The sequence below is a fragment of the Aquarana catesbeiana genome, linkage group LG01 (genome assembly GCF_042186555.1).
Source record: "Aquarana catesbeiana isolate 2022-GZ linkage group LG01, ASM4218655v1, whole genome shotgun sequence".
NCBI classification, from domain to species: Eukaryota; Metazoa; Chordata; class Amphibia; order Anura; family Ranidae; genus Aquarana; species Aquarana catesbeiana.
This window is the reverse complement of record NC_133324.1, coordinates 978,665,175-978,691,816: the sequence shown is the minus strand read 5'-3', so window position 1 is coordinate 978,691,816 and position 26,642 is coordinate 978,665,175. Positions and strand designations below refer to the sequence as shown.

At 45.5% G+C, this 26,642-nt stretch overlaps 1 protein-coding gene across 1 annotated transcript in view; it reads left to right on the top strand.

The window, feature by feature from the left end:
• The window catches only part of LOC141128986 (hydroperoxide isomerase ALOXE3-like), a 175,931-nt gene that overhangs the window by 115,892 nt on the left and 33,397 nt on the right, over positions 1-26,642 (top strand). The window contains exons 9-12 of the mRNA XM_073616676.1: positions 8,370-8,456; positions 18,327-18,496; positions 20,478-20,599; positions 23,728-23,828. Coding sequence (XP_073472777.1) covers positions 8,370-8,456; positions 18,327-18,496; positions 20,478-20,599; positions 23,728-23,828 — 480 coding nt within the window. The remainder of the gene's footprint in view (positions 1-8,369; positions 8,457-18,326; positions 18,497-20,477; positions 20,600-23,727; positions 23,829-26,642) is intronic.

The window sequence follows — 26,642 nt, the reverse complement described above, 5'->3', positions numbered from 1 at the left end:
GAAACGTCTTTTCAGGCAGATACAGGAACTAGGACTACATGATGTGTGACGGTTCCTTAACCCTACGACCCACATCTCGTGTTGCTCTGCCACCTATAAATCCTTTTCCAGGATTGATTTAATCTTGGGCACAGATTCAATGCTTCCATTAATATTGGATATGCAATACTTACCAAGGGGCATTTCAGACCACCTCCCAATATTATTAACGCCAATTAAGATTAAAACATGTTCTTAAACTTAATTATCGTGTAAATGCCTTTTAGATATGGGTATTATTGCAGGGTGACTCTATTCGTTGGCGCTCACTGTTTTTTTTTTTTCTACATAATGCCCAGTCTGCTACTTCCCAGGTGGTATGGGACGCCATGAAGGCTTTCTTGGGACGGCTATTGATACAAGCTATTAGTGCTTTTAAAAAAATCTAGTGTGGAGTGGAAGACCCTTCTCGCAGCGAAGGTTAATAAAAAAACTCCAATATATTCAAAATACCACGCTTTCAAACCCTTCTGCATGGAAAGATATACAATTATTATATAAAAGGACGGATTTGGATAAAGATCACCGTGGACACATTTTTCACTCGGTGTTGATATTTTGAGGAGGGAGAATAAACTGGGCATATGTTGGCAATGATTGCTAACTCCCAGACTCATACCAATTTTGTCTCTTCTACCCTGCAGAAATGGTCTCTCATAATCGAGATGACATCTTATATTCTTTAGCACTTTTTACAGGGATTTATATCAGAGTAAGGTCACTTATCAGTTGAACTAACTTGAAGACTTTCTGGCTCCCTTGAAAATTCTCTCATTCTCTCCCTTTCTAGTAATGTTCGTAAGTGTCTTATTGCCCCCCTTATGTTAGAGGAGCTAACCAAAGCAGTCTTGGATCCCCCCTGATGCTAAGGCCGCGGGGATTGACGGCTTGCTGTCAGAAATATACAAGACATATGGAGATATACTATTGCTGGAACTGTTAAAAGTACTTAATCAGGCATTTACTTTTTTTTTTTTTTAATTCCCAGACTCTATGAATGATTCTAGCATTATAGTACTACTCAAACCAGGTAAAGACCATCTATCGCCGGAGTCTTATCTGATTTCATTATTAAATTCGGATGTTAAGATTCTGGCAAGGGTCCTAGCTACCAGATTGAGCAATGTTGTGCAAAAGCTAATACAGCCTGACTAGTCTGGCTTTATCCCAGGTGGGTACAGCCATGGGCGTCCACAGAACTTTTTTCAGGGGGGGGGGGATCATTTTAAGGTCACCCATGTTCCGCTCCTTTTCGACAATGTCATTATCACATTATCACAGTCAGAGATTGCAGATGTACTACAGGAGATGGTCAGAGACTGCGGACATACTACAGGAGATGGTCAGAGACTGCGGACATGGTACAGGAGATGGTCAGAGCCTGCAGACGTAGTACAGGAGATGGTCAGAGACTGTGGACATGGTACAGGAGATGAAAAAATAACAGGTGGTTGCCTGGATCAACCTTAATGAGTACTAATGAATATGGAGGGTAATAGCGAGTATGTACAAAACCTTCATCCAAACGGACCCCGTAGGCCATAGTTTTTACAGCACTCCCCCTGTTGATACTTGTATGAATACCTACTTAAATGTCAGTGCCTCTGTGTATACTCTCTAGAAATTAACATCTAAGTCAAGCTGTTTGTCATGTACTTGCTGCAATTTTTGCCTGATCGTTATTCAAAAATGATGGCCTTTGGTTTAACATCAGAATGACCCCGTTGAACTGATATATTCAACTAATTTGGATTGGCACTTCCAAATCACTCACCCATCCACCCAGTGTACCACTTATATGGCGTATGACTGAAGAATTTAACTACCAGGAGTTTTTTTTTACATAGAAACCATGTGCTTTGACTAGGAACTACCATGTCTATTCCCTATCTTTAATAATTTGATATTAGCATTTGCAAATGGTGACTGTGGTGTGTGTGGGATGTGTAGCCGTGGCTCCCTATGTTTTTAACTATTTGACAACGTTGTCTCATTTTAATTGGTCTGTGACAGCCACTTATCTGTGCCCCCCCCCCCCTTCTTTAATTTAGTAGGTTTGTTGTGAATTTTTGTACTAATAAAGACAGTTTGTATTCACCTCAGTGTTCTGTTTTAGCCCTCTTAAGAGAACTTTATTCTCTTAGTCTTTTTTTTATGGTACAGGAGATGGTCAGAGACTGTAGGCATAATACAGGAGATGGTCAGAGACTGCAGACGTAGTACAGGAGACGGTCAGAGACTGCAGACATGATACAGGAGACGGTCAGAGACTGCAGACATGGTACAGAAGACGGTCAGAGACTGTGAACATGGTACAGGAGACGGTTAGACACTGTGGACATGGTACAGGAGATGATCAGAGACTGTGGACATGGTACAGGAGACAGTCAGAGACTGCAGATGTGGTACAGGAGACAGTCAGACTGCAGACATGGTACAGGAGATGATCAGAGACTGTGAACATGGTACATGAGACGGTCAGAGACTGCGGACATGGTACAGAAGACGGTCAGAGACTGCGGACATAGTACAGGAGATGATCAGAGACTGTGGACATGGTACAGAAGATGGTCAGAGACTGTGGACATAGTACAGGAGATGGTTAGAGACTGCGGACATGGTACAAAAGACGGTCAGAGACTGTGAACATGGTACAGGAGACGGTTAGACACTGTGGACATGGTACAGGAGATGATCAGAGACTGCGGACATGGTACAGGAGACGGTTAGAGACTGCGGACATGGTACAGGAGATGATCAGAGACTGTGAACATGGTACAGGAGACGGTCAGAGACTGCGGACATGGTACAGGAGATGATCAGAGACTGTGGACATGGTACAGGAGATGGTCAGAGACTGCAGACGTAGTACAGGAGATGGTCAGAGACTGCAGACATAGTACAGGAGATGGTTAGAGACTGCGGACATAGTCCAGGAGATGATCAGAGACTGCAGACATAGTATAGGAGATGGTCAGAGACTGCATAGAGGACTGTTTGCATTAAAACTTGACTCCTATACCAGATAGGTTCAAGACTAAGAGCCAGGTGTGGACTAAATTGCCCCTATTGGTGGTAGGATGAGCAAATTTTATAAAAAATGTTTTTGGCCTGCCAGTTACTCTTTGTTTTGCACAATTCACCATTGTGGATGCCTCTTAAGTGGTTTAAAAAAATAGATTCTATAGTCCGTATTTTATTATGGAGAGGCCTGGACCCCAGAATTAAGCTTTCAACACTACAGCCACTACAGGGGTACAGTGCCTTAATGCAACATTATATTTTTTAGAAGCTCAACTCCAGCAGGTTGCAGGGTGGAAAATTGGCCAGACCCTGTTCAGTCCTTACTTTTGGGTAGGTCTTCCCTCTACCATTTAATAGACCAACTAAAATTTGTGTCTTTTGCACATGCATCCCAAAGTCCCAACCTAGTACTCATACTCAAAGCAATACAAGAATATATCAATATATTCTCCACTAAGGGGAAATGTAAATTATGAGGAATTGTGTAATTTTTTTGCGCTATAAACAAAAAAAGAGCGACAATTTAAAAAAAAAGGAATATTTTTTTACTTTTTGCTATAATTAATATTCCCAAAAATATTTTAAAAAACCCCAATTTTTTCCTCAGTTTAGGGTATGTATTCTTCTACATATTTTTGGTAAAAAAAAATCGCAATAAGCGTATATTGATTGGTTTGCGTAAAAGGTCTAGCGTCTACAAAAATAGGGGATAGATTTATGGCATTTTTATTATTATTTTTTTTTAATCAGTAATGGCGGCGATCTGCATAGCAGAGCAGCTACCTCGCTTTTTATCGCGACTGCGACATTAAGCCGGACACATTGGACACTTTTGACACTATTTTGGGACCACTGTCATTTATACAGCGATCAGTGCTATAAAAATGCACTGATTACTGTGTAAATGACACTGGCGGGGCAGGGGTTAAACACTAGGGGGCGATCAAAGTGTGTCCTAGGGATTGATTCTAACTGTGGGGGGGATGGGCTACCTAGGACATGACAGAGATCACTGTTCCCCATGACAGAGAGCAGTAGATCTCTGTCATGTCACTAGGCAGAACGGGGAAATGCCTTGTTTACATAGGTATCTCCCCATTCTACCTCTCCACACCGCAATTGCGGGCCGCCGGTGAACATCGAGTTCTTAGGACCCGCGGGCATGCTACCGCGGCGGGTGCTCCACCCGATAGGCGGCAAATTTAACGTGATGTACCTGTACGCCCATTTGCCTGCCTGTGCCATTCTGCCAACATATATCTGTGTGCAGCGGTCAGCAAGCGGTTATTCATTGCCCTCTCTCAGAGTCTTCCAATATTTACAACTGCGACACGCCCTACAGGCCCAGTTTAATGTTATTAAGCCAGAGGTACAGATTATGCCACTTATAGACTTCCTTGCAAGGACTCAGGTCAAGAAGGGCCTTATCTCCTCCACATATAGTTATCTGATTGAACAATACCAGAGGGTGGTTGATTGTCCAGGTAGAAAGGGATGGGAAAAAGATATAGGAGTTCTATCAGATGATATATGGCATAATATTTTGAAACAAGTGCCTTCGGTATCTGTATCACCTCAGCAATGCTTAACCCAACTGTTAATAATTCATAGAGCATATATGACTCCACTTAAGTTGTACCATTGGGGTAGAAGAGATAAACCTGAATGTCTGAAGTGCTCCAGAGCTCCCGCAGATTTACTGCATATGTTGTGAAAATACCCCAAATTGTTTAGGTACTGGTGAAGTCCGGTAGACACCATTAAAGAGGAAGTAAACCCTGGTGGGTTTTACTTCCTCTTTGTTTCTCTGCAAAGGTAAAGCATAATGGGCTACTATGCATCGCATAGTAGCCCATTATGTGTCACTTACTTGACACAGGAGCCTGCGATGTCTCTGATTTCCTCACTGGCAGCAAGCGTCCATTCCTCACCCCTCCTAAACCATGTAGGTTTAGGAGATATTTCTTGCACCTACAGGTAAGCCTTAATCTAGGCTTACCTGTAGGTGAAAGTGGTCTGTAAGGGTTTATAACCACTTTAATTGTCCCTATCAAACTGTATAGAATTGGATTCCAAGGTATGTTTATTGGGTTATTTAGATGAAGAAATATTTTCACCTGAAGCTACAATGCCTATTAATAGGTTGCGATTCATAGCGCGTAAAATGATTGCATTAAAGTGGATGTACCCTGGACCCCCCACACCTGGTTTGGCCCCCTTCTCCTTAGTATCCCATAGAACACTACAGTGTTGATAGGTTGTATTTGGGGCATAGTGTGGCTTTGGAATGCCCCTGAAGACATTTCTTCAGAGTGCAAATGATAATCTGGGAAGTGATATTAGACGGTGTGACGGGAGTCACTTTGGGGTGGGCTTGTGGAACCCAGCTTACCTTAGAGAGGTCGGGAAACTCCTTGTCCAGCTCCCCCGGCCCCTCTTGTGTGTAAGTTACCCTGTGTCTATTAGGGGCATAGGGTGACCGAGAACCCCAGTCGGGTCTGCACTAACCAGACTCACCGTACAACTACACCGAACTCAGCATTTCCTTTTACCCCTGTTATTTTGGGTTCTATATGTGTGGTTTGTGTTGAAAGAATGAAGGGGTTCTTTCACTTGAGACAGTAATATTTCTGAACAATATCCCTGAAGAAATATATGAAGATAAATTCCACCTTTCATCTCAGACCATTGATAGATAGTTTGGGGTGGGTGTGGTTATGTGTTTAAGTGCCTGTATCCCATTGTTCTATTGTTTCTGTCTGTCTTGGGAGCAAAGTATTATGGGATGCATATGTGTATGTGGAATAGATGCTAGAGGGGGGAGGGGGGATTTCTCCAGCAGCCCCTCCTAAAGACGGTCTACTGTGGGAAAGTTGAATACACCTTTGTGTCATGTTGCTGGAGAAGGTAAAGTTTACCCCGCCCTGTGCCATTATGCAAAGAAGGGGGGGGGGGGGGGGGTTATCCCCTGAGTGTATATCTCTTTGTACCTGTGTTTGATGTGTGAACCTAATAGGAGGACATAAGGCTGGAGGTTGCCAAATAGTTTGTACTGAACCAATACGCTATTATGCTCATTTTTTGTTTTTTTTTTTTGTTTGTTTTATGCGTGTGCATGTTTTCTTAACCTATCATTGAAAAAATCTTTAAAAAAAAAAAGTAAGGACTGGGAATTTATACCTAATGCAAGTGAAACCAGGTTAGATACACTATCTCACAAAAGTGAGTACACCCCCCACATTTTTCTAAATATTATCTTTTTATGTGACAACACTGAAGAAATGACACTTTGCTACAATGTAAAGTAGTGAGTGTACAGCTTGTATAACAGTGTAAATTTGCTGTCCCCTCAAAATAACTCAACACACAGCCATTAATGTCTAAACCGCTGGCAACAAAAGTCAGTACACCCCTAAGTGAAAATGTCCAAATTGGACCTAATTAGCCATTTCCCTCCCCGATGTCATGTGACTCGTTAGTGTTACAAGGTCTCAGGTGTGAATGGAGAGCAGGTGTGTTAAATTTGGTGTTATCGCTCTCACTCTCTCATACTGATCACTGTAAGTTCAACATGGCACCTCATGGCAAAGAACTCTCTGATGATCTGAAAAAAAGAATTGTTGCTCTACATAAAGATGGCCTAGGCTATAAGAAGATTGCCAAGACCCTGAAACTGAGCTGCAGCACGGTGGCCAAGACCATACAGCGGTATAACAGGACAGGTTCCACTCAGAACAGGCCTCGCCATGGGCGAGCAAAGAAGTTGAGGTCACGTGCTCAGCATCTTATCCAGAGCCTGTCCGTGCTCAGACCATATGCCGCACACTGCATCAAATTGGTCTGCATGGCTGTCATCCCACAAGGAAGCCTCTTCTGAAGATGGTGCATAAGAAAGCCCACAGTTTGCTGAAGACAAGTAGACTCATGCTGCGTACACACAAGCGGAATGTCCGTCAGAAAAAGTACGAAGGGATCTTTTCATCGTATATTCCGACTGTGTGTATGCCCCATCAGACTTTTTTCGTCGAAAATTCAGACGGACTTAGAGAACATGTTTTAAATTTTTCCAACTGAACTAATTACTATCGGGAAACCCGCTCATCTGTATGCTGTTCCGACGTACCAAAAACGACGCATGCTCTGAAGCAATTACGAGACGGAAGCTATTGGCTACTGGCTATTGAACTTCCTTTTTTTAGTCTTGTCGTACGTGTTGTACGTCACCTCGTTCTGGACGGTCGGTATTTGGTGTGACTGTGCATATGCAAGACAGCTTGAGCGGAATTCCGTCGAAACTCCGTCGGAAAAAACCTTCAGAGTTTATTCCGACGGCAAAACTGGTCGTGTGTACAGGGCATTAGGACATGCATTACTGGAACCTTGTCCTGTGGTCTGATGATACCAAGATTAACTTATTTGGTTCAGATGGTGACAAGCGTGTGTGGCGGCAACCAGGTGAGGAGGACAAAGACAAGTGTGTCTTGCCTACAGTCAAGCATGGTGGTGGGAGTGTCATGGTCTGGGGCTGCATGAGTGTTGCCGGCACTGGGGAGCTACAGTTCATTGAGGGAACCATGAATGCCAACATGTACTGTGATATACTGAAGCAGAGCATGATCCCCTCCCTTCATAGACTGGGCCGCAGGGCAGTATTCCAACATGATAACCACCTCAAACACCTCCAAGACCACCACTGCCTTGCTAAAGAAGCTGAGGGTAAAGGTGATGGACTGGCCAACCATGTCTCCAGACCTAAACCCTATTGAGCACCTCTGGGACAAGGTCTCTAACATCCACCAGCTCCGTGATGTCCTCATGGAGGAGTGGAAGAGGACTCCAGTGGCAACCTGTGAAGCTCTGGTGAACTCCATGCCCAAGAGGGTTAAGGCAGTGCTGGAAAATAATGGTGGCCACACAAAATATTGACACTTTGGGCCCAATTTGGACATTTTCACTCAGGAGTGTACTGACTTTTGTTGCCAGTGGTTTAGACATTAATGGCTGTGTGTTGAGTTATTTTGGGGGACAGCAAATTTACACTGTTATACAAGCTGTACACTCACTACTTTACATTGTAGACAAGTGTCATTTCTTCAGTGTTGTCACATGAAAAGATAGAAGAAAATATTTACATAAATGTGAGGGGTGTACTCACTTTTGTGAGATAGTGTAGGTAGATTTCTCATGGTGGTTAAAGTTCAGCTATAAATTGATAGAAAGCAATAATAAGGTAACCTATAATGATATTTTAACTGTCTAACCTACAGAAAATGTAATTTCTAAAACTAATGTTTTTTTTTTCCTAGCTGATATCTCCACACCTTCGCTACACTCTAGAAATAAATTGCTTTGCGAGGACGAGACTCATTGGACCAGGCGGAATCTTTGATAAGGTAAGAACCAAATCAATGGCTACATTGCTGCTGGCTGGACTGTTCCATTATTGGACTTTATTATTCTGGAAATTATTCGTATTTCTAAAACTGTAAAAATGGTGTTGGTTGGGGGATGGGGTGGGGTACAGAAGGATTTGTGGATGGAGACTGAAAATCCTTGCTCTCTGCACCAATGTCTACCCAGAACTATTTTTTTATTGAATGTTTGGTATATTTAGGCCGTCTTTTTTTTTTTTCAGTCCATCCTGCCTAGGCGCATGTGAAAGATAATGATTTACCCCTTTTTGTTTTTCATCAGTTGTACACAATTGTTACTCAACAGAACTAAGATAAAATGATTGCAATCTCTGTCACATAAGATCCTGGAAACTTGATTGGAAGTATGTTATTTGTACCTCCCCTCCCTTTAAAATAGTAATAAACCCAAAACCAAAGATATAATATAAAAGATATAATATGGTATATTGTCGCTTACCAATCATTAGTTGTTGTGGCTGTATTTGTTTTTTGTTTTTTTTAAGCTTTTTTTTTTTTTTTTTTTTTTGACCTAGTGATCTGGGCAGTAACACACCGCTATTAGGGCTCTTGCACACTGCAGCAAAAAAAAAAAAGCAACAAGGTTTTACATACATGAATAAAAACTGACCATTGTAAGCACCCCCTGTCTGTGCTAAATGATTTGCCTCAATCCTTGAACTGCTACATCTGCTGGGCAAATTGTTCTGTTAAAAAAAAAAAACAGACTTACAGTATGCCCCGTACACACGGTCGGATTTTCCGATGGACAATGTCCGATCGGAGCGTGTTGTTGGAAATTCCGACCATCGGACATTTTCCATCGGATTTTCCGACACACAAAGTTGGACAGCAGGAGATAAAATTTTCCGACAACAAAATCCGTTGTCGGAAATTCCGATCGTGTGTACACAAATCCGACGGACAAAGTGCCACGCATGCTCAGAATAAATAAAGAGATGAAAGCTATTGGCCACTGCCCCGTTTATAGTCCCGACGTACGTGTTTTACGTCACCGCGTTCAGAATGATCGGATTTTCCGACAACTTTGTGTGACCGTGTGTATGCAAGACAAGTTTGAGCCAACATCCGACGGAAAAAATCCTAGGATTTTGTTGTCGGAATGTCCGAACAAAGTCCGACCGTGTGTACGGGGCAATACAGTACTGACCAGATCACAAAGTGCAAATAAAGAAAGCCTAAAAAAAGATAACTAGTGCAAGAATCACATCTAATAATTGGTAAGCTGCACTATAACAAATGTTTGCTTTTGGATTTTATACTGCTTTAAAGTGTATGTCAGTGCAAAAAAATACATTTGAGCGGAGTTCCAGCCAACTTCCCCTTTAAGGACTCCTCACCCCCTTACATGCCACATTTGGCCCCCCTGCACTTGGTTTCTCCTCCTCACCTTCCTGCCAGCTTTCAGCTGCTGCAGGTGGAGCCACAGGGGGATCAGTTTCAGTAATTGTGCCATCTGCCCCCTTCTCACAGCTCCGATCTCCCTGTGTGCCCCCTTACCCCACAGTGCTGCTGGATTCTCCTCCTCTTCCTCCTGCCAGCTGCTGCAGGTGGAGCCAGAGGGGGATCAGTTTCAGTAATTGTGCCATCTGCCATCTACAGTGGTCCTGTGAGCACAGCGGGGTAGCAGCGTCTGTGCAGGTTGCAGCAGCTGACGTGTAGCAGAGTGAAGGTTCTCCAGGTAGGTTGGAACCGCAGGAGATGGCTGGGATGACAGTGGGTTAGCGACCAATGGACCGGCGGATGCAGGAGCAGCGGCTACAGGACCTGGATAGGATACAGCACACTCGAAGCAAGGCAGAAGAATAGTCAGGCAGGCCGGGTCAGAACAGATAGACAAGCAGGCAGGTGCAGTAGGCTGGAGCAAGGTCAAATGGCAGGCAGGGGTTCGGCAGCAGAGGTCAGGTAGAAGTCCATAAGCAGGGTCAGGCAAGCCGGGATCGGTACAGGAGAAGTCAGGGCGATCAGATAGGAGCCGGGTCGGTAATCACAGGACCAAACAAGCAGCAATCAAGAACTTGGGCACAGAGCTGCAGACGAACAGCACCGCACAAGTGTAGCTGAGATCCTCTTAAAGGGCCACTGGTGCCAAACGGCACGAACGCGTGTGCGCCCGTTGTGCGCGTACCCGTCACGCACGTGCGCGGGCCTGAGGCACGCACCGGTGCACACACACGCGCTGATGCTCAGATCGACCAGCGGCACGCATGCGCTAGCACGCACGCATATTCATACTTCCCGTGCTGGTGGATCCCTGACATTGCACCCTCCCAAGGGGCAGCCTCCGGATGCCCAACAAGTCCTTCTTTTCAGGGTGAGAAGAGAAGAAAGCACGGATCAACCTTTTAGCATGTATGTTACTATCGGGCTCCCAGGAGTTACTCTCAGGACCATAACCCCTCCATTTAGTCAGGAACTGTCTCTGCCCTTGCCTTCTACAATCCAAGAATGGCCTCCACTTCATACTCTTCATTACCATCAACTAGGACAGGCTCGGGAGGTTTGGCTCCTCTATCAGGGAAAGGATCGACCACAGAAGGTTTTAACAGAGAAACATGAAACACTGGATGGATCTTCAGCGAAACTTCATTAATTTTTCTTTCACTGGAAAAGGTCCCAAAAATTTAGGTGCAAGTTTCTTCGAAGGACAGGCTAATTTAAGATTATTAGTAGAGAGCCATACCTGATCGCTGATCTGCAGATTCAATTCTCCCCTTCTCTTCCGATCAAAGGCTCTTTTGCTGTCTGCCTGGGCCTTGGCTACCACTTCCTGCAATACTCGATTGTTGCGGTTGAGGAAGTTTACCGTATCCTGGAGACTCTGGAAGAAGATCAGGTAGAAATGATAAATGAAAACCATAATTGGCAAAAAAGGGGGACTGTCCTGTGGCCGAGTGACTAGCATTATTATATGCAAATTCCGCTAGGGGCAGCAGGAACACCCAGTCGTCCTGTACAAAGGACGTGAAACATCTAATGTACTGTTTAGAGTCTGGTTCGTTCTTTCTGTCTGCCCATTGGTCTGGGGATGATAAGCTGAAGACAGAGCTAGATCAATCTTCAGAATCTCACACAGGGCCCTCTAGAAACGTGAAGTGAATTGTACCCCCCTGTCTGATACTATGTTAGCAGGAACCCCATCCAGTCTAACAATTTCTTTGATGAATATACGAGCAGTCTCGACAGCGGATGGAGTCCCCTTCAAAGGCAAAAATTGGGCCATGTTAGATAGTCGGTCTACAACCACAAAGATGGCTGTACATCCCTCGGAACATGGAAGTTCGACTATAAAGTCCATGGTGATCATCTTCTATGGTCTATCAGGTGCAGGTAGGGGTTTTAATTGCCCCCAAGCTTGGTTTCTTGTTGTCTTGTTCCGATGCAGACAGGACATGAACTGACGTATTTTTTGCAGAATTTCCCTAGACCAGGCCACCAAAACGTGCATTGCACAAGCTCCAAAGTCTTGCGAGCCCCAAAGTGTCCTGCCAGTGGGTGATCATGGAGAAGTGTTAGGACTCTGACCCTGATGGTTTCTGGAACAAAAATTTGACTCCCCCTCCAAAAATACCATCTCTGGATGTTAAAGTGATTCCAGGGGGTTTTGGAGAGTTTGTGGTTGCTTCTGTAAACTGGGAAAGGAGATCTGTTTGTAGGAGTCAGAAGTTGCTCGCAGGTAGGATAGTGTCTGGGATGGAAAAATCCTTAGGACTGTCATACATGCGTGAGAGCGCGTCTGGTTTCACATACTTTGATCCCGGTCAGTACGTGATGTGGAAACAAAAACGTGAGAAGAATAAAGCCCGGCGAGCTTGCCGAGGTTTTAGTTGCTTGGCTGATCTTAAATATTCTAGGTTCTTATGGTCGGTGTAGATCAACACTGGGTAACCCGTGCCCTCTAACAAGTATCTCCACTCTTCTAATGCAGATTTAATGGCCAGTAATTCTCGGTCACCGACATCATAATTTCTCTCAGCCGGGGAGAGTTTCTGAGAGAAAACCCCACAGGATGCATCAAATCCTTATTGCCTTGCCATTGTGAAACAACTGCTTGCACAGCTATCTCAGAGGCGTCTCCTTCCAAGATGTATGGTAGTGAAGGATCAGGGTGGCTGGGGATAGCTGAGGAAAAAAATCTCTTGAGTCTTTCAAAGGCATCTTGGGCCTCCGGGCCCCAGTGAATGCATGCGTTTTGCTTGGTCAGCCGTATGATGGGAGTGATTATAGCGGAGAATCCTTTAATAAATTTTCTGTAAAAGTTTGCAAAGCCTTACGAAACATTGTACCCCTCTTTTGTCTAAGGGTAAAGGCCAGTCAAATATCGCAGACACTTTTTGGGGATCCATCTTGATACCTGTTGGGGAAATCTCCAGCCCAAGAAACTGGATGTTTTGCTGCTCAAATTTGCATTTCTCAGCCTTCGCATACAGTTCGTGCTGATGGAGACGGTATAAAACTCTGCAAACATGCCTCCGGTGCTGGTAAAGTGATTCAGAGAAAATCAAAATGTCATCTAAGTAGACGATTACTAAAATGTTCAAAAAGTCTTTGAACACGTCATTAATAAGATGCTGAAAGGTAGCGGGGGAATTACAAAGGCCGAAGGGCATGACCAAATATTCGTAGTGGCCGAATTGAGTCCGGAAAGCTGTCTTCCACTCATCCCTTGCCCGAATGCGGACCAAGTTGTAGGCTCCACTCAAGTCTAATTTGGTGAAAATAATGGCAGATCTTAGCTTTTGAAAGAGTTCTGGTATCAGAGGCAGAGGATAGCGGTTCTTGACAGTGTTGTTGTTCAGCTCACGATAATCTACACAAGGACGAAGAGTCTGATCCTTCTTAGTGACAAAGAATATTCCAGCGCCTGCTGGGGAGGTCAAATGGCGGATAAATCCCTTCTACAGATTTTCATTAATGTAGATCTTCAAAGCCTGCTATTCTTTCTCAGATAAAGGGAAAATACGCCCGGACGGAATCTCGGCCCCCCAGGAGAGGTTAGATCGGGCAGTCATAAGGACGGTGAGGCAGAAGGGAGTCTGCCCCCCACTTGCTGAAAACATCAAGGAGTTCATGGTATGGTTCAGGCACAGACTGGCACAGATTCTGGTCGAAGTCCAGGCACAGAAGAGTAGTTGGTGGATTGGGGGTTTAAGTAGGCAATGCTTTTGGCAGTAAGAAGACTGGAATTTCACTTCCCCAGTGGCCCAATTGATACAGGGGTTGTGGTCCTGGAGCCAGGGTATGCCCAGAATCACGGGGAACAAAGGAGAGGAAATCACATCAAGGGTCAAAAGTTCCTTATGTTGGGAAAGGGTGACGGCTGGCAAAGGCAAGGTCTCCTGGGTCACTTGACCTGATTTAATATGGGAACCATCGGCCAGATAGATGGAAAGTCCATGTGTCTTCTCCCGAAGAGGCAAGGCTTGTTGGCTGGCAAAGGTGGCATCAACAAAACAACTGCACACCCCAGAATCAATGATGGCGCTGATTGAGACGGTCTTTCCCTGGAACTGCAATGAGAGAGGAAGAGCAAGGTGGGTTGTGTTGGCAGATAAGGATGAAGGACTGGCAGAAACAGAGTAGAGACACTTACGTGTCTTAACGGGGCAGTTCACTTAGTGACCTGATCCACCACAGTAGAGGCATAAGTTCAACTAACGGCATTGTGCACGTTCCTCCGGAGGCAAGGTGGGTCGCATAAGTCCCAGCTGCATAGGCTCGGAAGTGTCGGGGACTAAACTGGCGGGATCCACACAAGGAGCAGATAGATAACGGAAAGGCAGGAATCGGAGCCTTTGCAGTCATCCAAACCAGGCGGCTTTGTTGGGAGGTGCGTTCAAATTGGCGCTCTCGGAGCCAGAGATCCATTTGGATAGCTAGGGAGATTAAGCCTTCAAGGGTATCAGGAATGCCAACATGAGCAAGCTCGTCCTTTAGTCCTTCTGAGAGGCCCATACGGAACTGATGTCATAAGGCTGCGTGGTTCCATTGCGTGTCTGCGCTCCAGCGTCTAAAGTCCATGACATAGTCCTCGGCTACTCTGCAACCTTGCTGGAGAGCAAACAAGGCAGACTCGGTTGTGACGGTCCGCTGGGGGTCTTCATAAGGCTGAGCCATGGCTTCAAAGAAGGACAATAAGAAATGAGTCTGAGCACAGTCTCCCTCGAGAAGTCGATGGGCCCAGGTCTGAGGCTCCCCTTGCAGCAGAGAGATCACAAATCCCACTTTTGTGGCTTCTAGAGAAAAAGTCCTGGGTTGGAGGGCAAAATACAGCTGGCAAGCATTACGGAAGGCCCAAAATTTTGATCAGTCTCCAGAAAATCTTTCAGGGATGGGAACCCTTGGTTCCAGTGGGATCATCACCACTGACGGTTGAGAAGTGGACTGTGCAGGTAAAGCCGAAAATGCAGGAGCCATGTTACTGGCAACAGAGAGATGTTGGACCTGTTCCTCTAGCTTAGTATAGCCTTCTTGTAGGGATTTCACGGCCTGTGTGAGGGCCGCAAGGTGTGTGCAGATCTCCTTCATGGCGGAGGCTTCTCCTGCAGGCTCAGACATGGCTGTTAGTACAGTTAGGTACCTGGTGATAAGCCTGACTTGGTAGAAGACCTCTCTTACAACTCTGGTTCAGGGGCCACTGGAATGGAGATAGTGGTCCTGTGAACACAGTGGGGTAGGAGTGTCTGAGCAGGTTGCAGCAGCTGACGTGTAGCAGAGTGAAGGTTCTCCAGGTAGGTTGGAACCACAGGAGATGGCTGGGATGACAGTGGGTCAGCGACCAAAGGACCGGCGGATGCCGGAGCAGTGGCTACAGGACCTGGATATGATACAGCACACTCGGATCAAGGCAGAAGAATAGTCAAGCAGGCCGGGTCAGAACAGATAGACAAGCAGGCAGGTGCAGTAGGCTGGAGCAAGGTCAGATGGCAGGCAGGGGTTTGGCAGCAGAGGTCAGGCAGAAGTCCATATGCAGGGTCAGGCAAGCCGGGATCGGTACAGGAGAAGTCAGGGCGATCAGACAGGAGCCGGGTCAGTAATCACAGGACCAAACAAGCAGCAATCAAGAACTTGGGCACAGAGCTGCAGACGAAAAGCACCGCACAAGTGTAGCTAAGATCCTTTTAAAGGGCCACTGGCGCCAAACGCTAGTGCGCAACCGCACCGTCGCACACGTGCGCATGCCCGGTGCACACACACACGCTAATGCTCAGATCGACCAGCGGCACGCCTGCACATGCGCACACGCATATTCGTACTTCCCATGCTGGTGGATCCCTGACACCCACAGTGCTGCTGGCTTCTCCTCCTCTTCCTCCTGCCAGCTGCTGCAGGTAGAGCCACAGGCGGATCAGTTTCAGTAATTGTGCCATCTGCCCCCTTCTCACAGCTCCGATCTCCCTGTGTGCCCTCTTACCCCACAGTGCTGCTTGCTTCTCCTCCTCTTCCTCCTGCCAGCTGCTGCAGGGAGAGCCACAGGGGGATCAGTTCCAATAATTGTGCCACCCACATCCCCTTTCCTTGCACTCTCGATCGCCGCTTTTACTTTCTGACCCCTCCCCCTTCCTGCAGTTTCGATACCCCTGTGTGCCCACCCCCCTGCTGATGGCTTCTACATTAAAGTTTCTTACCTACCTGTCTGCCCGCACTTGCGGCTCAGTGTGCAATTTCACCAATGCTGAGATGACTAAACTCACGCATGCAAGGGGGTGATGTCATCTCAGCCCGGTGAATGAAGTTGTCCGGGGATTGATACCCACAAGTTGCTGGTTTCAAGATATCAGTGGCCACCTGGGAGATCTGGGACATCACAGCACTGGAGAGAAGGTGAGTATTTTTGAACAACAGGATAACAGTACAGTTGTAGGCCATTGATGGAATATTCAAGTAAAATCAAGATGTAATTAAAGAATACATGTAAAAGATGCGGACAGGATGGGTACAATAAACATCTACAGGTTGAAATATACTGTCAGAAAAAAAAACAAAAATCAGCAAATTGAAAGAGAAGACTAGGTCCATGAGTAAGAATTAAGGTGCCCATTAAGAGCTAATTCTCACAGATACTCTGACCACATGAATGAGTGGTTCGTTCATGTGGCTGGAGCCACCTGTTAGCTTTGGTTTACATATACAGGTGAGACAAAGAGCAGGCGTATTTCCAGGTGTTTTTTTACATGTAGGGTAGCCAGTTTTTTTCAAAGGGAAGCCCCTAGGAGTGAGAAACATGGAAATAAAGTTCCTGATTCTTTTCCAAAAATTAGCTGCACTGAACCGCATGGTGCTGTGGTACCATGTGGTTTGGTGCAAGAAAAAAATGCCCTAGTTTGCAGATATGCAAATATGCCATTAACAATTATCTCACCGATGTGAGCCTTAAAAATAGTAGCGTGTTTCTGTGCATGTTGGGAAAAGCACATGATTATGAGCACATTTCCGGCATGCATAGATGTGAACTTTGTCTTATGCCGCGTACACACGACCGGTTTTGCCGTCAGAATAAACTCCGACGGTTTCTCCGACCGGACTCCGAAGGAATTCCATTCAAGCGGTCTTGCCTACACACGGTCACACCAAAGTCAGACCGTCCAGAACGCAGTGACGTACAATGTGTACGACGGGAAAAAGGAAGTGCAATAGCCAGTAGCCAATACCTTCCATCTCGTACTTGCTTCAGAGCATGCGTCGTTTTTGGTCCGTCGGAACAGGATACAGACGAGCGTGTTTCCCGATAGGAATTGGTTCAGTCGGAAATATTTAGAACATGTTCCATTTCTAGGTCCATCAGAACTTTAGAAAAAAAAAGTCAGATGAGGCATATACACGATCGGAATAGACAATGAAAAGCTTCTGTCGGACTTTTTTTGTCGGACATTCCGCTCGTGTGTACACAGCTTTACTCTATGGGGACAGAGCAGCTGTACAAACACAGCCGCAGGTCCTGATTTGACAGGTGTGCGGGTGAAAGGCCCCAAATGCACCCCTGTCTGTGTTTGCGGTCATACACCTGAACCCACACACCGGGAGGGGAAAGCCTTTCAGGTAGGGTGCATGGACCTCAAGATTTCCCTTATTTTTTACGTTTTGCTATAATAAATATCCCCAAAAAATATATAAAAAAACATTTTTTTCCTCAGTTTAGGCCGATATGGTAAAAAAAAATCACAATAAGCTTATTGATTGGTTTGCGCAAAAGTTATAGCATCTACAAAATAGGGGATAGTTTTATACATGTTTGTTGACTTTTTTTTTCTTATTAGTAATGGCGGCGATCTGCGATTTTTATCGCAACTGCGACATTATGGTGGACATATCGGACAATTTTGACAACTGTAAAAATGTGACTGGCAGTGAAGGGGTTAACCTCTAGGTGGCGCTGTAGGGGTTAAGTGTGTCCTAGGGAGTGATTCTAACTGTGGGGGGGAGGGGCTGTGTGTGACACATCACTGATCACTGCTCTCGATTACAGGGAGCTGTGATCAGTGACAGTGTCACTAGGCAGAACGGGGGGATGCTTGTTTACATTAGCATCTCCCCGTGAAACGATCGTGGGTATCCTTGCGGACATCGAGTCCGTGGGACCCGCAATCACGGTCATGGAGCTCCTGGCGGGCACGCGCCTGCAACCTGCCTCTTAAAGGGCAATGTACAGGTACGTTAAACTACCTGTATGTGCCCTTCTGCGTATATCTCCGTGAGGCGGTCGGGAAGTGGTTAATGAACTCATATAGCCCTGATAGCGATGGACCTTCTCATCTCCTTTTCATCACACTCTTGTTAGATTTCATGACAATATTTTTACACATATTTTGTTTTTCTGTATTTTCTCTTAAGGCTTCGGCGACTGGGAAAGGAGGGGTCCCAGTACTTTTGAAGAAAGTAACGGCCGAGTTGACCTATAGCAGCCTTTGTCTCCCTGATGATATAAAGGGGAGAGGAATGGACCAAATTCCCAACTACTTGTATAGAGATGATGGCCTGAAGATCTGGGCAGCTATAGAAAGGTAAAGATCTTTGATATTCAGAAACAAAACGACTTATTCTAGAATGCTTAGTCTACAACCTTCTGAGGTCCTACCTCACTGAAAACAACCTTATTAACCCCTTACAGTCTGGCTTTGGCTCGCAGCACTCCAAAGAAAATGCCCTACTAAAGCTCAATAATAATTTACTAACTACTAAAACCAATGGCCATTACTCCATACTCTTACTACTCAGTGGTGTATTTAGGTTTTGTGCTGCCCTAGGCCTGACTAAACTCGTGCACCCTCTAATTTAAATATGACCCACCCCTTTGTGTCAAGGCCACACCCCTTCCTGTTTAATACCCGCCCTGTCATCTGTGAACCACACCCCTTCCTCTTTAGGCTCCACCGTTTGCCCTTAGAGCTCCACCTCTTCCTCTCTGTACATTAAAAATGGATACCAAGTGCCTATTTGTATATTTTGTTGTTCCTGGAGGCAGGAGAGTTGGAGAGGAGGAGGTCTTGGGAGGAGCAGAAAGGAAGGTTTGGGTGATATTTGGAGGCAAGATTGGTGATGTAGCTCGGGGCAGATTGTGAGTTTTGTATGTTGTGGTTAGTATTTTGTATTAAGTATTAAATTCACTGGGCAATCGGAAGCCAGTGGAGGGATTGGCAGAGAGGGGTGGCAGACACTGAGTGGTTGGTAAGGTAGATGAGTCTGGCAGCAGCATTCGTGATAGACTGAAGAGGGGATAGCCTATGGAGTGCTAGGCCTGTGAGAAGGGTATTGTAAGATTCAAGGCGAGAGATAACAAGGGAGTAAAGCGTAGCTAGGTGCTTTAATTAAAAGGGGCGAATTTTAGAGATATTATGGAGATGTTGTCTACAAGCTTTTGACAGCGATTGGATTTGGGACCGAAAGGACAGATCAGAGTCTAGGATTACACCTATCACCCTGGCGTGAGGGGAGGGAGTGATAGTTGTACTATTGATCCTGATGAAAAAGTCAGGGAGGAGGGTATGAGTTAAAGGGAATATTACCAACTTGGCTTAAGAAAGATTAGGTTTTAGGAAGTGGTGCAACATCCATGTTGATATGTCAGTTAGTAAGTTAGTAATGTGGGAGGATAGTGAAAGAGTGAGGTGAGGAGTAGAGAGATAGATTTGGGTGTCATCAGTGTAGCGATGGTATTAGAAACTGTGGGAGGTTATTAAGTGACCAAGAGAAGAGATGTACATAGGGGAGAGAAGGGGTTCAAAAACAGAGCCTTGGGGGACCCCTACAGAAAGAGGAAGTGGAGAAGAGGAGACAAAGTTGTAGGTAACACTGAAGGAGCGCTGTGATAGATAGGAGGAGAACCAGGAAAGAGCAGAATATTGGAGGCCAAGGAAGTGGTGTTTATTGAGAAGGAGCGGGTGGTCAACAGTATCAAAGGCTGCAGAGAGGTCTAGTAGTAACAGTGCTGTGTCTTGGCCTAGGCCGACAAGGCCCAGGCCTAGGGCGGCACTTTGCAGGGGGGGCAGCAAAAAAGCCCCCCTTGATCCGTCCTCCCGAGCCCCGGCTCCCGCAACTCCCCTCTCCTGGGAGCTTGTGTCATTGTTCCAGGAGTCATTGCGGAGGCCCGCCGTGAGTTCTCACGGGATTTGGAAAGACAAATTTCCTACGACACCGCCCGTTGTGATGGCAACCAGAAAGTTACAACTGAGCATGCGTGGGAACGAGCAAGGAATGCTGGTAGCTCAGCATCACTGGAACCAGGAAGTTAATGCTTGTGGGCTTCAAATGCCCACAAGCAAGATAAAAACGGCCGTCCACATTTTTTATAACTTCTTCTGTACAGCGAAACCGGACATCGGGGGAGATAATTCACCAAAACAGTGAGTGTGCCATTGTCAATATGTGATGGTGTTAATGTTTGTAAAGAAAAAAAAGATGTCAGTGGACCTTCGCTTTAAGTTTTGTTGTGCATCTCCTCCATGAGAGTAGCCTTTTCTTTTTTCTTTTTTTCCCCTTTTTTAGATTTGTGTCTGACATAATTAATTACTATTATACAAGTGATGAGATGGTCAAGGAAGACCCTGAACTTCAGGCCTGGGTAGCTGAGGTTTTCAAGGAAGGATTCCTGGAAAATAAGTCTTCAGGTATATTCACACTCCGGTGTTCTTTAGTCAGTGTTGTTAAAGTGGAGTTCTACCCAAAAAAAAAAAAAAAAAATCATTAATGTGCATGAAAAAAATAAAAAAACATTTGGAGAAAATGTAACCACTTCAGCCCCAAAGCATTTGGCTGGCCAAAAACCAGAGCACTTTTTGTGATTTGGCACTGCGTCACTTTAACTGACACTTACGCGGTCGTGCGTCGTGGCTCCCAAAACAAAATTGATGTCCTTTTTTCCCCCACAAATAGAACTTTCTTTTGGTGGTATTTGATCACCTTTGTAGTTTTTATTTTTTTGCGATATAAAAAAAAAATAGCGTAAATTTTGAAAAAAACGCATTATTTTTTCGCTATAATAAATATCCCCCAAAAATATGTATTTTTTTTTTCCCTCAGTTTAGGCCGATACGTATTCTTTTACATATTTTTGGTAAAAAAAAGTTGCAATAAGCTTTTATTGATTGGTTTGCGCAAAAGGGTAGTGGGTAGTGGTAGTAGGGTAGTGGAGGGCAGTATGATGGGGTGGAGGGCAGTATGATGGGAGGGGTGGCAGTGGAGGGCAGTATTATGGGAGGGGTGGCAGTGGAAGGAAGTATGATGGGGATGGGAGGGGTGGCAGTGGAGGGCAGTATGATGGGAGGGGTGGCAGTAGAGGGCAGTATGATGGGAGGGGTGGCAGTGGAGGGCAGTATGATGGGAGGGGGGTAGTGGAGGGCAGTATGATGGGGGGGTAGTGGAGGGCAGTATGATGGGAGGGTGGTAATGGAAGGCAGTATGATGGGAGGGGGGTAGTGGAGGGCAGTATGATGGGAGGGTGGTAATGGAAGGCAGTATGATGGGAGGGGGGTAGTGGAGGGCAGTATGATGGGGGGGTAGTGGAGGGCAGTATGATGGGAGGGTGGTAATGGAAGGCAGTATGATGGGAGGTGGTGGTAGTGGAGGGCAGTATGATGGGAGGGGGGTAGTGGAGGGCAGTATGATGGGAGGGGTGGCAGTGGAGGGCAGTATGATGGGAGGGGTGGCAGTGGAGGGCAGTATGATGGAAGGGGGTGGTAGTGGAGGGCAGTATGATGGAAGGGGGTGGTAGTGGAGGGCAGTATGATGGAAGGGGGTGGCAGTGGAGGGCAGTATGATGGAAGGGGGTGGCAGTGGAGGGCAGTATGATGGGAGGGGTGGCAGTGGAGGGCAGTATGTTGGAAGGGGGTGGTAATGGAAGGCAGTATGATGGGAGGGGGGTAGTGGAGGGCAGTATGATGGGAGGGGTGGCAGTGGAGGGCAGTATGATGGGAGGGGGGTAGTGGAGGGCAGTATGATGGGAGGGTGGTAATGGAAGGCAGTATGATGGGAGGGGGGTAGTGGAGGGCAGTATGATGGAAGGGGGTGGCAGTGTAGGGCAGTATGATGGAAGGGGGTGGCAGTGGAGGGCAGTATGATGGGAGGGGTGGCAGTTTCTTCAATGTGTTTCAATTTCACCCAGAAATGACTGGAAAAATTGGCAAACTTTCTTAGAACATTCATTTCGTTAGAATTTTCTTTTGAAATTCTACCCATCCATGGCCCAATTTAGCATTTCAACAGATTAGAAAACCTTTATTATACATGCTATTGTTTCCCCTGAGATAAGTTGGTGCTCCTTGTTAGGCCCATTTCACACATACGGACCGTTCGGATCCGCCTGTCAGTTTTTCAGGTGGACCTGAACGGACGCTCCATATACCTCTATGGAATGACAGATGTCAGCGGTGACATATCCGTTGACATCCGATCCGCTAAATGCAGACGGATGGAAACCCCATTTTCCATCCGTCTGGCAGATCAGATGAAAAACGGACAGGCGGTCAGTTTTCATCTGATCCCCCATAGAGGAAAGCGGGGCTCTGACAGGTCCATCCCTGTACAGTGAGCAGAGATGGACCTGTCATCTGCCGGCTCAGTGGGGATCAACGGATCAATCTCTGCTGAGCAAGCAGAGCATGTCAAAATGGACATCAATGTGTGAAAGGGGCCTTAAGCTGTTCACTATTCCTTGTGTCATTGCCCAAACAGGAAGATTCATGTCTCTACAGCAGGGGGTTGGCCGCACCCGGCCCCCCCACCTCTAAATGTCCGGCCCCTCAGTGCACGTCTGACGGCTGGCTGGAGACCCGAACAAAGGCTTAAAGGTGCCAAATTTTAAAAAATGACAGCATTCAAAACAGCCAAACTGCGTTTTGAATGCTTTTAAGTGAAAATGAGGGATTTGGGGTCTTATAGACCCCCGATCCCTCCATAAAGCGTACCTGTCACTGCCTATTGCTGTCACAATGGATGTTTACATTCCTTATGACAGCAATTAAAGTGATCAGACATTTTTTTTAAAGGGACAGTGTAAAAAAAAAAGAAAAAATAAAGAAAAAAAAAGTAAAGCGCTCCATCCCTCCGTGATTGCGCACAGAAGCTATCGCAAACGTAAGTCAAGACCGCAAATGTAGAGAGTGTTCAAACCACAAATGTGAGGTATTGTTAGAGCAAGAGTAATAATTCTAGCATCAGACCTCTTCTGTAACTATAAACTGTAACCTGTAAAACTGTTTAAAGTGTCACCTATGGAGATTTGTAAGTACCGTAGTTTACTGCTATTCCACGAGTGTGCGGAATTTTAAAGCATAACATGGGGGGGCTGTGTAATATGCAGGGGGCTGTGTGATATGATGGGGGGCTGTGTAATGTAAAGGGGTCCAGAGGTGCGGGGGCTGTGTAATGTAAAGGGGTCCAGAGGTGCAGTGGCTGTGTAATGTAAAGGAGTCCAGAGGTGCAGTGGCTGTGTAATGTAAAGGGGTCCAGAGGTGCGGGGGCTGTGTAATGTAAAGGGGTCAAGAGGTGCAGTGGCTGTGTAATGTAAAGGGGTCCAGAGGTGCAGTGGCTGTGTAATGTAAAGGGGTCCAGAGGTGCGGGGGCTGTGTAATGTAAAGGGGTCCAGAGGCGCGGGGGCTGTGTAATGTAAAGGTCCAGAGGTGCGGTGGCTGTGTAATATAAAGGGGTGCAGAGGTGCGGGGGCTGTTTAATGTAAAGGGGTCTGAATAAGCAGAAGAAATTACTTTCTACTAAAACTTGGTTCTCTCTTTCATGACAGAAGTCCCATATTCCTTGGAAACCAGAGCTTCTCTGATCAAATACCTGACAATGGCAATCTTCAGATGTTCTGCTCAGCATGCAGCTGTCAATAGTGGTCAGGTAAGAATGATATTTCTGGTACTGTCCTTACTGTGTAGGCAAGTGAATTAGCAACCCAGAATCTGAATTGCATAAGTTTAGCCAGTTACAAGCATTAAAGTGTGTAGCGCTGTTTTTTTTTTTTTTTTGGGGGGCGGGGTTGGTAGTGGTGGTGGGGTGTGGGGCTGGCGGTTGAGGAATAGCTCTTTCCAAACAGGATATTGTACTAAACCTGCGGGTAAATAATCGAACAAGAACCTTTGCTAGGTGGAAGAGTGGGTTTGATAATAAAGTTGGCAGTGCCTCCAGCCAGGACAGGGCCTCTATGAACAGGAGAATCCCTTCCTGGGTAATTAACCAGTAATCTAACCAATACAAATGGTAGCAGAAAAACTACTGCAATCAGCATATAACATTAACCATAAGCATATAGATGCACACCAGTATAGAAATAACACAAGCTTTATATAAGAAGAGAGTAATAACTGTACATACAGTACATCCAATTTACAAACAGGTATTATCAGCAAAGACACCGATAGGGGCCCTGGTGGAATTGTGTACCTATAGCCAGGTATATATAGGTAATAATAGAGATGCGTCCTGATAATTGTTGCAGCAAAGTCCAGATGCAGCAGCCCTTGAGCATAATGCAGCTTATGTCTTTGTGTCGGAGAAGACAGCATCTGTGGTGATGAGGAGATCCTGCAGCTGTTGTCCAACCAGCCTGGAATGCAGACCTAGCTATCTGGCACTAATAGTCTCTCCTTTTGATGTGGGTGGAAATACAGCAGCACAGTACCTGTAATTGCTTCACAATAGTACATTCTCTGGCATGTGCAGAATGGTGGCTCTCCTTGAGCAACACAAAAAACAGCCACAGCGACAGTGCTTGGTAGGCTCAGCGCAGTAGCCTTGTAATCACAGCTATCAGTAGCAGACTCTCTGCCCACAGGTCCTTCGCAGCAGCACTCTGCACTTTTCCTTAGCAACAGTACAACACTCCTGTGCATGCTGGGAGATGTAGTCACTCACTTTACTGCAGACCAATAGAGCACACAGCAGCACAGTCCATCATTAGTAGTGTATAATAAAAGTATATAAGTGATAACAGCGCTAACGGGATAACATGCTAGTATAACACACTAGGCAATATGAAAAAATGTGTAAAGTGCTGGGTGCTTCAAACATATACATATACATGAACATGACAAAATAAAGTGCTGAAAAGTCACACAATAAACAATATGGAAAAAATCTTTCAAAAATGTGCTGGGTGTTTCCAATAGTAATCAATGTTACTGGATGGGTGCTTCTGATAAGATGATCTCCCATCTTCACCCCTACTCACCAAAGTCCGTGGACCCTCAGCTTTGCAGTCCAGGGGTCAAACAGGCTTGGAGGTACAGGAAGGCACGGAATAAAGATCCAAATTTCCAAAAGGTATTCTCAGGGGGATCCAGGATTTTTACTTATATTGAGCAAAAGAGAGAAAAAAAATTCATGTGAAGTACTGGCATTTGTAAAATACACTGCGCTGCTAACTTGTGTCACTCACAAGACAGTAGGCTAAAATGGGCATCAGCGTGTTTCCGGGTTCGCACTAGCGGCGTGCGTTCCACGGAAACCGGAAGTAGCGTCACTGGTTCAGTATACCGGAAATTACGTTGACGCGTTTCGCCCCTCCAGGGCGTCATCAAGGACATGTTATCCTGTTAGCGCTGTTATCACTTATATACTTTTATCACTAAGGTTTCAGTACCTTTGCAGCAGCAGCCACGGTTTTATAATTTTCTATATTCTTTTTTTCCACTAAGCGCGAGTTTTTTAGTTTGTTTTTTGTAGAAGTGTATATTAGTCTCTTCTGGTCCAGGATTTAGTAGCGTGGACAGAGCATGTGGCCGAGTCTCTTTCTCCTGTTACTTCCTCCTTCCTGGTTTCTTAATCCAGACCACAGGGGCAGAAAGTGATGTACATAATTATACTTAAAACTGTGATATTAGCAGCTAACAGTGGAGGGCAGTAGACCCCCTACAAGTGTCGCCACATTAACCACTTGACCACCGGGCACTTAAACCCCCTTCCTAACCAGACCAATTTTCAGCTTTCGGTGATCTCACACTTTGAATGACAATTACTCAGTCATGCAACACTGTACCCATTTGAAATGTTTGTCCTTTTTATCACACCAATAGAGCTTTCTATTGGTGGTATTTAATCACTGCTGGGTTTCTTATTTTTTGCGCTATAAATCAAAAAAAGACTGAAAATTTGTTAAAAAAAAAAATTCCTTGTTTCTATTAAAATTTATTGGCAGAGTATTGCATAGTACTGGCAAAGTGTGGGCACTGAGCAGAGCTGTGGGCTGGATCTGTAGTGCCCACATCGCTGCAAACAATCTCTCCTCTCACACTGTACCGATCGTTACAGACGGGGCAGGTAGGAACCGGTGTCATGACCAGTTTTACCAACCTACCAGATTGAAATTTACTGACACAACACCCACAATTTACTGGCACAACCAAGTTTTTACTGACATTTCCAAAAGTTACAAAATTACAGTTTTAAGTGCAAATTTCAGTATTTAGGCTACAAATAAGTACAATATGCAATTAGCAATATGATTTAAGGTAGATACTACAGCAAATTTCTTATTTTATTTTCAATATAGTAAATAAGTGGCTCAGGGGCAGGACTCAGAAGGGCAGGAATTTAGAATGGACGGGCACACACACAAGAAATCGAGTGTGCAGCAGGACAGATCACCAACACGTTCCCTCCTGAGTCACAGTGACAGTCTCTCTCCATGCCAGGTGGTCTCTTCAGTCCACTCCA